At 40.3% G+C, this 12875-nt stretch overlaps 1 protein-coding gene across 9 annotated transcripts in view; it reads left to right on the forward strand.

Moving 5' to 3' along the window:
- Positions 1-12740, forward strand: part of ZNF236 (zinc finger protein 236) — a 146931-nt gene extending 134191 nt beyond the window's left edge. For 8 of the 9 annotated variants that reach the window (XM_019490546.2, XM_019490547.2, XM_019490548.2 and 5 more), the window contains 4 exons: positions 1270-1467; positions 6566-6695; positions 10118-10294; positions 10995-12740. In XM_019490546.2, the coding sequence (XP_019346091.1) occupies positions 1270-1467; positions 6566-6695; positions 10118-10294; positions 10995-11122 (633 nt within the window). In that variant the 3' untranslated portion in view covers positions 11123-12740. The remainder of the gene's footprint in view (positions 1-1269; positions 1468-6565; positions 6696-10117; positions 10295-10994) is intronic. The other variant, XM_059724290.1, reaches the window with a different exon arrangement.
- The last annotated feature ends 135 nt before the right edge of the window (positions 12741-12875 follow it).

Below are 12875 nucleotides of genomic sequence, written 5' to 3' on the forward strand. Positions count from 1 at the left end.
TGAAAAAGGCTCTTTAAATAAAATTAGACATAAAGTTTATACTGTCCTCAGTTAAACTACACTAATTTTCTTAACTAACCTATTGATTTTCATTCTTAGGCAGGATACACTTCAGTTTCAAATCATTAATAAATCTAAATCTCCTTGGTACTCTCTCTAAAATAACTATGATTTCTTCCTTGTAAACTGCCCTTGACAGTTTTTAATGATCATGATGTAATTTGGGGGCCTCATGTAACTGCAGTTAAGATGCTGGCCAGAGAACAGTCTTCTTATATCATAGTTCAATGATGTCTTCACAGAAACCTGATTTTTTGGGATAAGTTATTTATTTGCTTGCTTAACTTTAAGAGCTTGAGTAGCCGTATAGAAATCAACACGATTGTTTATGGATTTAATGATTGAGATGGATGCCTAATTATACAAAGTTTTTGTTATATTAAAGCAGAAAGCACCACCTCAATTCTTACGGACTTTTCCTTCTCATTTTCGAAATAATGTTTCCCCTGTTTCAAGGAACCCTCTATATAAAATGTTGGCTCCTCTGCATCTGTAACCACGCTTAAGCAGTTAATGATGCATCCCTTCCATGAAAAAGTGATCAGTTTATGAAAGAGTAGTCTGACATTTGGTTTACCTGCTCTGTCATGAAAATTAAACTTCAGCCTTTGTGTAATGTCTCATACCTCCAGGAAAAAAGTAGTAATCTCCTTTCCTGGAGACCTCTCTGGTACCCCACAAAAAAAGAAAAAAGCCACAAACTGAATGCAAGGGGCAAAAGTCTGGTCCATAACCAGACTTTCAGTTTTGTAGCAATATGTAATTTTCTGTATTTTGCGGACACTTGGAAATAAACAGTAATTACTTTTGCCACCTTATATTTGTGGGTACTGGAGTATAAGGCTTTAGTCTCTTAAAAATAAAGATAGGTTAGATCTTCAAAGACTTGCATTTTTTTATGCATCTCTTGTACCACAATGTATTGTCTATTTTCAGATATTTTCATGTGTATAGACTATCTTCAATAAAATGAGAGATGTAAAAGGAAAAATAATAAAATGAGTCTGTATTTCCCTATATCTTTTTCTTTATTTTTTATTAAGGAGTTGGATGCCAAATGATTGCACATGTTTAAATAGGGATGGTTATTAAGTATTCTTCAGATTTAATTGAGCCAGAGTTTCTAACTAGAAAAACTAATTTGGTGATTTTAGGTGATGTAGTTCCAATTTTTCTGCATCACTAACAGTGTTTTATATACTGTTGCAGGTTACTGAGGTTTCTCCTAACCTGACTAAGGGCACTCAAGCAGAAAGAGAAGGTCGAGTACACCAGTGTTTTGAATGTAATCAAACCTTTCCATCAACTACCATGTTAATGCACCACAGTAAAGAGGTTCATGGCAAGGAGAGAATCCATGTCTGCCACATCTGCAATAAAGCCTTTAAACGGGCAACCCATCTGAAGGTATTTTCTAATAACCTAATTCCTGGTTAAGAATGTTGACTTAGTCTTCTACTCTAACTTTTTGGGCATGTGAATGAAAGATGCTTGTCATCTTCCTAATCTTTCCTTTGTAAGGTGGAAAACATCTTGAAGGAGCATGATGCAAAAATATGCACTGGCTCACAGATCTCTTTCTTTTTTGTAGTGTAGGCTTGGCTGGGTTTTTTTTAATTGCATACCTTGTCATTGAAGTAGATGAAAAGATACACCTTGAGCTTGTAAATATTACCAGTAGAATAATGTATTGTTAGGGCTAAATAACATTATTTTATTATTTTGCATTTTAAAGCAGACTCTTCCATAGCTCAGTTTTTCTGGTGGTGCTAAATTCTGTATTAAAGATGTTCTGAGGCAGAAATGATCTTTAAGCCTGCTAGTCTCTCCTAGTCCTAGTCCTGATTTCTATGAGTTTCCTGGTGAGTGTTTTGATTAGTATCCATGGCCATTTAACTTTCAAATATCCTGCCTTCTGCAGGATAGTGGCAGTTGGAAAGATTCCTGTTTTCCAAAGGTTTCTTTACTCCCTAACATTTTAGAGTCTTAGAGTGTTATCTGGAGTCCCCTGTGGTTCAGTGGTAGAATTCTTGCCTGCCACACAGAAGATCTAGGTTCCATTCCTGGATGCTTATACAAATACAGCCATGGAGGCACCAAACATCTGGGCTCAGTCTGGCCTTTGGATTCTGTCTCAGTGGCCTAAAGTGGGGATGGAAGGTCTGGGCAACCTCCAAAACTCCTGCCTAGGCATATGCATCGAAGGTCTTGGTGACCTCTCATGCATACACCATGATCCAAAAGGCTCAACAGTTGCCAAATAGTGTTATCTCAAAATTTGTAGAAAGTGAGCAGTCCAATACCACTTTTGCCTTTGCAAGAAGGAGTAAACATTTCTTTTGAGTTCTCTAGTTATTGCTGCTGAAATATTCCTTTGCCATCTCTCTCTCTCTGCTGTACACAATTAGGTAAAAACAAATAAACATTATCCTAATTAGTAGAGGTGCACTGATACATTGGTCCCATATCAGATTGGCACCGATATTGGGAAAATTGAAAGCGTCAGGAATCAGCTTTTTTTGCCTGATGTGGCCGATAAGTGCCCATGCATGCACATAGCCGCAGTGTGCACAGGGCCAGGAGTGCAGCCTTGAAGCTTGGTGACCAGCATGTGGATGGTAAGTCTGGTGTGGGGGGAGGGAAGAGGCGTTGGGGTGGGGGCACAGATCGAGGCCCCTGGGGTGAGGGAGGGAGTGGGGTTGGGGCAGGCACTGCTCAGCTGGGGAAGGGCAGGTGTGGGACGGAGCCACAAGTGGCTCATCCAGGGGAGCAGTTCCTGCAGCTGGATGCACCTTGGAGGACATGGGAGGCATATGCCCCCAGATCTGCTCGCAGGGCGGGGTGGGCTGCTGCTGCTGTGGGCTAGGACTGGGGGCTTTGCCAGGCTCTTCCTGCTGGGGGGGCTGGGCCAGGCTGCACTTTACTCGGGGAACACAGCAGCGGCGCTGTGAAAGGGGGGGGGGGGGAGCTACGGTGAATTTTGGGGTCGCTGGAACTCCTCCCCCCCGCCCCCCCCCCATAGCCCCGCTCTCAGCGCTGCCGCCTGCTCTCAGCGCCGCCCAGTCGTTTCCCTCGCCCCGCCAGGAAGAATCCAGTGCAGTCCCTGGCCCCCGCCTGCCATGCCCCATGCAGAAATGGGTTCACATGCCCCCATGTCCTCCTGGGGTGTGTGCAGAGCAGGAGCCACCCCCCCGTTCCTGCCTGAGTGAGCCACTCGCGATTCTATCCCGCACCCCACCCTGCCCTAGCTGAGCAGTGCCTGCCCTTGCCCTACTCCCTCCCTTACCACAGGGGCCTCGATTGCCCCTCGCCCTGCCATGTCCCTTCCACCACACCAGACTTACCAGCCCCACGTTGCTCTCCAAGCTTCCCAACTGCATATCGGAATCAGATCGTTGTTGGCCGATTTGGCTTCTTAAAAATCAGCCATCAGCATCGGCCCAAAAAATCACTTTCGGTGTACCCCTACTAATGGACATTTTAAATCTGTTAAGCCTCTCCTTCATAAAGGAAAAATTTTCTGAGGATTGTTCTCATTCTTTGGATGACCCTTACAAAAACAGATGTTGAGGTACCCTGTAAGGTTGAACCTTAAAATGGTTTCTCCAAGCCTGGACAGGTACACAGGCTATCATGTTGGAATTATCAAACTTATTAAAACAGAAGTTTCATCTGAATTTTCTGTCGGTTGTTCCCTGGAGGTAGGTAAAGAACAGAAACTGGTTTACTGTGCTTTCATTTTTGTGTGCCTGTGCACATGCTCTCTCTTACTCTCTTTCTTTTTTTTTTATGATTTCCACTTTCAAGCACAAGGCTAAAGGAATAAATCTTAAAATATGAGTCTGAGAAGACAAATCTTGAAATTGTATTTCTCTTCAAGTTGAAGAATTGTATTGTTTTGCAACAAAAGTTGGGAAAAGGGATCAGGCCCTTAGACGAGACTTTTCACTTATAATTTTTTGTTATTAATCTTGTGCAGGGACACAGGATTAATAAAAAAAAAAAAAAAAGCAGGATGGGGAACAGCAGAGGAAAAGAGAAGCAACTATACTTTATCACCGTTCTCTTGAAAGGTTAGACAAGAGTGAAATGTGGCATTTAAGACTAAAAGACTTAAGTAAACCTATAGTAAGATTTTTTTGAGATGAGATAACCTGAAGAGAGAGCTGATCCTGACATTCTAGGACAAGTTTCTACAAGGTATATGAGGGTGCATCAGCTCCTCTGCAGAAATGATTGGTATGTACACAGAAGTAAAAGAAAAAGGGTTATTTATGACAGTTTAGCTTTTATTTATTACATGATAATAGTTAGGCTGCTACTGCTACAGATAGTTATCTTCACTTTTATTTGCCTCGTCATAGTTAGTTTTTGTGCCCATGCTGTTAGAAAGTACATTTTCCAGGCTTTGTCGATGCCAGTACAGGTGATGCAAACAGCACTAGCAAGAGTTGCTCTCCTATGAAAACCACATAACTAGAAGTCTCTGTACATCCTTCATGGAAGACCGTTACATAAGGGCTATGCAAAGCTTCAGTACGCAATTCGATTCAGAGGAGAGTCAGCCTGATTCGGCAGCCAAATCTCTGAATCAAATCAGGAGACCCATTAAAAGCTCCAAATAAAATGGGAAGCCTCCGAATCAATTCTGAGAGATTTGGAGCAGCAATCCTCAACCACATTCAACACAGCTGCCCCCCGCTGGTATGTCTGTTATGGCACAGTGGAGCGGGGACTATGGGGGCCTGCAGTCACCCTAAGATTCCCCATAGACCCTTGCCGCCGGTCCCTCCCCAATCTGGGCGCATGCACCTGCCCCCATGCCCTGCCGCTGCTCATCCAGGTGGGGCATGGCAGGGAAAAGCTGCAGCTTGTCCATGAGGCATGGAGAGGCTGGGCGAGTGGTAGGAGGGCATAGCCCCCATTCTCAGCGCCTTCTGCCACCTGTCCAGAGTTCATCCCGGCCCAGCCCACCCCACACGGATCCAGGGACACACGCTGGCTCCTATGCAGCAGCTCCTGGACCAGCAGCACACTGTGGCAGGAACCGTCCTCCTTGAGTCCTGCGCTCCCCCGCCCTGGCTGGGCAGCTTGTCCCAGCCCCAATCCCTCCCTTGCTGCGGGGGGCATTGATCTGCCCTCCCCCCACCACGACAGATGTACCGACTGGAGGCAGCTGTGTCCAGCGTGGTCGGGGCCTGCTGCCTGCTTAGTTCTTGACCATATCTTCAGATCTGAATTGGCTGAACCAAATCGGAACAGTGATTTGAATCATCAAATCGAAACATTGTCCCTCCGAATTGGCTGAATCTGAATCGAATACTTGCTGCTTCGCATAGGCCTACTTTACATGGTTCTGCTGTGTTCTCTTGCAAGGCTCATCACTTCCAAATTAGCAACCAAGATTCAAACATGGACAAATTAGGTGGCAGATGACTAAAGCACTCCACTCCTTTATTGGTGAATGGCTACCTGGAAGCCCTGAAGGAAAGTAGCAGAATATTTAAGTAAAGACAGAAAAAATTCTTGATAAATTGATCTTCAAATCCTGCAGGGAAAGACTTCAGTCTCAAATACAGGAAGTAGTTCTTTCAGCCTTACAACTAGCAGTCATTATCCAGAATCCTAGAATCATAGAAAATAGGGCTAGAAGGGCTGATCTGGACTGGCCCTGGAGCCAGTGCACAAGTCCAGTCTGGTGCAGGCACTGTGTTGTAGGGCTTCACAGGTTGGCTCATCCAGCCTGTGAGCCATACCTTTGACTCCTGCTTCATATTGTGCACAGTAATGTCCATGAATATACAAAAGCAGGGGAGAATTGAAAGGATGAGTTGCCTGGGATCAAAGAGCATTATACTTAAAGGAATCCTTCAAGGTTAAAAGAACTCTTACTATAAAGTTGTGCTTGCTTGTACCTTGAGGGCTTGATATGATATAATTTGATTTTGAAATCTGTAACTGTACAAAACTGTCACAGTTGCAGAATCTGGTTCTGGTAGAGGTGTAGCTATACACTGTCATGGGGTTGGCTGTGGAGACTAGATGCAGTTTCAAGGAACAATATCAAATAATTGGCTATTTTATTTTGCCTCAGCTGTAACAGGTAACTAGGTAAATGTTCAATTTGCAGAAAAGCAATGTAGAATTGAATTGTTTGCAGAATTTGTAAGAAACATTGTTATAAATGGTTAATATGTACAGTAAACCAACTACTGAAGGCTAAAAATCTTATTTGTATAAAAATTATGCTTATGCAGTGAGAGGAAAGACTTGACAAATACTAGCTAAATGCTTAACAAAATTTTTAATATGTAAATCAGATATATAAAGACTTTGAGGACAACATTTACCTCCTCCATTTTTAAAGAACAGAATCTGGTCTTCCATCTTAATCATATTGCTGTTTCTCTTGACTAAAACCCTCTTGTTGCTGACCCTAAAATATGTTTGGTTGTTTGAATATCATGCAGATTTAAATATATTTACTCTTCTATATTTTGATTAGGAACACATGCAGACCCATCAGGCTGGACCTTCACTAAGTTCTCAGAAGCCAAGAGTTTTTAAATGTGATACTTGTGAAAAGGCTTTTGCTAAGCCAAGTCAGCTGGAGAGACACAGCCGTATTCACACAGGTAACAACTGTTGTTGGCTCTTAAAATTATATTATGCATCTTGTGGTATTTTATGTTTTGCTTAAAGCTTCTGATCCTGGACTTCTGAATATTGAGAATATTGACCTTCATTAAACACAAGAGCTCTAAAACACCAAAAGGCAAATTAAAAACCCAATATTTCTTATTTTTAAAATCTGCTTATTTTTAAGCTAATTTTATAATGTAGGGATCCTGCCTCAAGTTTTAAATGCTTTGGGGTCTCAATACCACAACTTTGATGTGAGCGCCTCAATTTTCCATTAAATACTATGTAAATAATATTTTGTCAGTTACTGGAACAGGCTGAAATAGTTTTATGAGTAAACTGTTAATTAAATTTGTTTACAAATATTGTATGCAACTTTTTTGAGGCAGGTAGGGGAGCATTTGTTTGCATGTAGATGTTTGTCTGTCTTGCAGGGTGGTCAGTGGTAGTCAGGCACACAAGTAGGAACCCGCTGTTTGCTGATAGCAAAGCCTGTGAATTATACTTTATTTGTCACTTGGTGATGATTACTTAGGTTCTCAAGTTCTCATGCCAGTGCATTTACACGTATTTATATATAACTCTGATAAATTGTTTTCTAAGATTGTAGTTGTATTAGGTAAATTATATTCTTAATAACACTTAAGCTCTCTTTTCCAAGGCAGTACTTCCTCTAACTCTCTTAATTCAGTGGTTTCCAACCTTTAGCTCACCCCCTGCTAGAGGCTGGAAGCACTGCAGCACCAGCTGCCTTCCTCTGCATATTAGAATGAGTTCTGACGTGAGCTGGTAATGCTCTGAGCAGCTGCAGTCTTCTTCCCTGCTGTGTCTGTCTAGCAGCAACCCTCTACTTGATGAATAGTGAAAAAAAAGGAGAACGGGTTATTTTCCCGATTGCCTGGTTTCCTTCTGTGGAATAGGAAACCCAAAGAAGACAGGATTAAGCTTGATTATTGTAATTAAGCATACGAGGAGCAAAAGATGACTACCCCTCTCCAAACCTAGAGTTCTGTCTCCTGACATCTTTGTGGATTTTGGCCATTAACTGAAATGCATGATATCTAAAACAGATTTCTTAATCTGCCATTCTGTGCCATCCTTATATCCTGCTTTCTGGATCTCTGGCTGATAGCCAGCTTGCTTATACCTTAAACCAGTGGTGCTTAATCATTTGGCACCATGGACCAAATGAGTTGTACGGGAGCCCATCTACATACCAGAATTGGGCCCTGAGGGCCCAGCACTTCCCCTTCCCACCCCTTGAGTGTTGGGATTGGGCCCTGGGTGCCTGATGCCACCCTTTCCCATCCCCCCAGATGTTGGTATTGGGTCCTGGAGTAGAAGGGGGCAGCACCACCACCCACACACTGGGATTGGGCCCTGTGACCCAGAACTGCCCCTGCCTAGCCCTGTGCACTGAGATCAGCACTTGGTCTGGCATGCAGGGCCCAGGGCTCCCCAGGGGTCCAGAGATTTGGCAGCAGGGGAACAGCACCACTGTTCCCCCACCACCACATTTCCAGAACTGTGGGGAGCCCTGCGGGCTGGATGACATAGCACCACAGGCTGGGTCTGGCCCATGGGCTGGAGGTTGAGCACCCTTACCATAAACCCATAATCTGGACATTGTCTTTAATTTGGGTTTTACCCTGTTTCTTCACACTCAGTATAAGTCTGGCAGATTCTTTCAGCATCTCCACAGAGCTAACTCTAGCTCAGAGCTAACTGAAAAATCCTTTTCTCTTTACTTGGCAAGTGCAACCTCACTCTGCTTATATCTGTTTTATATGCTGTTGCAAAGAACAGTTATCTAGCTGGTCTCTTTGACCACATCATTCTTCTCCTTATTTCTATCTACTGGTTTACTCTTCTCTATTAAATTGAACATCAACTACTTGTCATCATTTTCAAGGGCCTTTAAAGCTTATACTCACTCTTCGTATCAACTTTTATTAGGTATGAAGATATTGAGTCCTGCCTCCAGTCAATCCAGAATGCCAGTATCCATTACCCACCAGTGACATTTTCAAATAAGCACTTTCATACTTTTTCCCATACTGCCACCCAGCCTTTGGAGAAGTTCCTTACAAACATTCACAAATGTACCTCAAATCCCTTCTTTAAATTCTCTGTTGTTATGATGCTTACAAAACAACTTCTGAGGCTGCTGATGTGCTAAAACCACTGTCTGTCACTCTGATTGTTTTTGTCTCGTTTTTTGTACTTTCCTCAGCTGTACTTGCCTTTTGTTTTGTACTGTTTAAAATGCTCTAAGACAGGATCTACAATTGTTTTTATGTTAAATATAATATAATTAATAATGTTGATGTTAAATATAGTATGATTAATAATGATAAAGGTAATAACAGTAGCAGTGATGATGATGGTTTGTACACAGTGGGAGCCTGGTCCATAACTAAGATGATACAATAAATAATTGGGCAACCGAAGAAAAAGAGGAGCTGGCAACCAGCTTCTAGCTTTACCTCCCATTAGATATAACTAGGTAGAGGAAAAGAAGGAATAATTTGCATTGGTTTTCAGTATTCCCCTAGTGAAGCTAGCACTGCCTGGTGGATAGTCTGAGTGAAGCATCTCAGCCTAACCAGGCCCCTATAAACAGTTTTGTCTTTGTGTCTTTTGACCATAATGAAATACTAGGTTTACCTTCAAGTTGGAAAAGTTGGGCACCAGTATATTAATTGATAGGTTTGCTAATTCAGTATCTTATAACTGGAGAATAGCAAATGCAGTACTTTGTAAGTAAAAAACAAAAGAGGGGGCATAAAAAGGCTGAGGGGAAGAAACCCAGGGAACTTCAGGCCTGTTAGTTTACATGGTCTTAGAACAGACTTTGACAGAGAGAATGATCAAGAACACAAACAAAAAATATGAATTGTGGATTTACCAGGAAAAAGATTGTCAAAGTAATTGGATGTCTTTCTATGATGGGATAATTGATTTCTGTAATAAGAGCAGTTGGACCTAATCTTACTAGCTTTAAGCAAAACAGTTGACATTGTACCTTTCAGGAAATTATTAGCTGTAATGGAGAGATTTATGTAAGCTGGATAAAGGAGCTGGCTGAAAGGAAGACTACTGTAGGTTTTATTGAAAAAGGAATTACCAGGTTGGAAAAAAATGGTTGAGGAACTGATAGATCTTGGCCTTGTGTTCATGTGATGCCTTCATTAACCGTTTAAAATTAATTTAAATATTTTAGCATTACTTATGCATCTCTTGAGCAACACAGGGCATAACAGAGGTTGGGAATAGAAAAATAACAAAATAATGAATATAAAAATTGAGACGTATTTATGTCTATTTTCACATTGAGAAATATAAATGCCTTCCTAGGGGATTTGGAATCCTTCACTTTTGTTAACTGAGAAGTGCACATTTCTCTCATGTCCAGGGGAGCGTCCATTTCAGTGTACACTTTGTGAAAAAGCCTTTAACCAGAAGAGTGCGCTTCAAGTGCATATGAAAAAGCATACAGGAGAGAGGCCTTACAAGTGTGATTACTGTGCAATGGGCTTTACACAGAAAAGCAATATGAAACTCCATATGAAAAGAGCTCATGGCTATGTTGGTAAGTAACGTGACATGTTGAATTTTAAAAGCCAAATTCTGTCTCAGAAAAACATAGAAAATGCATGGGAAATGGGTGATATATATAAATGAAATGATAAGTGTGTAGCTGAATGCAAAACTGACTAAGCTGGTGGTTTTAAGCAGAAGTCATTGAGTGGTACAAGAATCATCTTGGTTCTGTAATGTAGATCAGGGCTGTCCAACTTCAGAGTGGCTAGGGGCTACCCTCTGTATCCTCTCCCCACCTCACTGTGCCCTGCCCCCAGAGGCTATCAGGAAGCAGAAGTCGGAGGAGCAAGAAGTGGGGTGGGGGCAGGGTGCAGAGAACCAAGCAATAGCAACAACAGAAGAAGGATGAGGAGTGGTGCCCAGGTGGAAGTCCGCACGCTTCAAATTTAATTAAAAATTTAATCCCTTGAAAGGCTGTGAATTGAACAGCCCTGATGTGTAGAGCTCTATGATAAGAAACCCTAAAATATGGCATACAGATGATATGCAGTTTTGCACAATTACTGGTACTAGCCAATTCTAGTGATTTACCCTGTTACCTTTAACTGAACATTTTTGAAGTATATTTCTAATTGATTTACAAAATCTAAGTAAGTTGCACAATAAGTCCCTTGTTTCTACTTTTTCTTATTGGTGCAGTAGTTTTTACGTATAGTATTCATCCCTCTTTTTCTGTTACACTATGATAGGTACTGTACAAGAATCTGCCAGTCACCAAGAACAAGAAGGGGAAGACATTAATCGTGCTTTGAATTTAGAAGAGGTGGTTCAAGAATCCTCAAATGAATGGCAGAGTATAAGCAATGTATTTCGGTGACACTTGGATGAAAGCTTAAAAGGCTTTCAGGACTTGAAAATTCTCTACATAATTTTTGAGAAAAGTAAAGAATATGGATTTTACAGTTGAAGCTTCAAGCATTGAAACCATTAACAGTAGAATAATATATTATAGGTTTTTTTTAATTATTTACAAAAAGTACCTAAAGAATCATTGTCTTTTGTAAGCTTGTAGAACAATATTGGGAATCCCCTCCCCCCCCCCCCCAAATCAATTAATTTGTGCTAAGTTGTCTACAAATCAGTGAACTCAGGTAATATATGCAGTTTCATCTTCTAATTCACAGTCAGTGTATCTACTTGAAAAATTAACTGGAACTTCATGTCAGGAAAGAGTGGTTCCCCAGTATTAGCAAAGTATGACCTCCATGAAATCTCATTAATTTTTTTTAGCGTATAAAGAAATATTTGGCATTGGAAAGAAAAATGTTAAAAAGTAGATGTATGCAGTACAGAGTTGAATTTTACATGTCACAGGAAATTGTTACATTTCTGTTTTTAACCTCTTGGTGCGTTTTAAGACGTGGTAGAAAGTGAATTCCTATTGCATTACAGGACATTTCTGAAGCTAACCTCTAGAAAGAGGTGGGTCATTTCTATTCTGATTTCAAAGACAGATGGCCATTATTTTTACATTAAAATGTCTGAGGCTTCAAACTCAGCAATAAAAACTCCAAGAGAATTCAACTAGAAGATGAACTGATTGAACATCACCTTTTTGTTTTCGGTATGGATCAGCAGATGCATATCTCAGTATCTGTGGAAAGCACAGCCATATACTAAGCATGATAAATAGCATAAACTTTTACATTTAATAGCTTGCAGGAAGTGAACTACACAACAGGTTGCTTCAGTTTAACATAGAAGTAATCTGTAGTGTAAAAAGTTACAGTACCAAGTCCATAAAATCCTTATTTTCTTTTTAATCAATTCTGAAAGTATTTTACTTCTTTAAATCATTGTTTCAGTAAAACTACCTAGTTAATTTAGTGCTCACCTGAAACGTGCCATTTATTTAGCGTATTCAAAACAAAGAAACACTGGAATAAATATGTCATCTTTTAGACATTCCAAAGACAGAAAGCTCTTTTCTTACTTTTACTTTGTTCCTTTGAATTTATTTATATTTTATATATATATAGTGTGTGTGTACATATATATATATATATATGTATATATACAGATATATAAGCCTCTGTGTGGCTGTTCAGTATATTTTGTAAATACTAATTGCAGTTGCAGGAAGAGTTCAACAAATTTTCATCTTCATATGAACACTTCTAGATCAGTGTTAGATTTACTGTCTTGTAAAATAGAGTTGGTTTTTATTTTACTTCCTGAAAAATAATTGCCCTCAGATCCAATCTTTTCCCCACTTTTCTGTAAATATTATCAATACTTTGTGTATGATGAGACCTAGTCATTTCAGATTCCTGAAGGAAGAAATCACTGCTGGTTTTGATAGGGCATCTCTTAATTTCTTTTGTTAACTCTTGGCATATGTATATAAGTAATATAGCTGGTGAATTAAAATAACATTTTTGTTATGTGGAATATTTAAGTCAGAAAAATGTTAAATAATATTAATTTTTTCCAAACTCTTCTTTGTGTATATTTTTAAGTGAAAATTTGAAATGAGTATTTCTGGTCATTTCAACTAATTCAAGTAACATTTTCATATCTAAAATAATTCTGCTCAATATTCAATATAGATCTGAAGTTCTTTCATTTCA

This window comes from Alligator mississippiensis, chromosome 3 (genome assembly GCF_030867095.1).
Source record: "Alligator mississippiensis isolate rAllMis1 chromosome 3, rAllMis1, whole genome shotgun sequence".
Lineage (NCBI taxonomy): Eukaryota > Metazoa > Chordata > Crocodylia > Alligatoridae > Alligator > Alligator mississippiensis.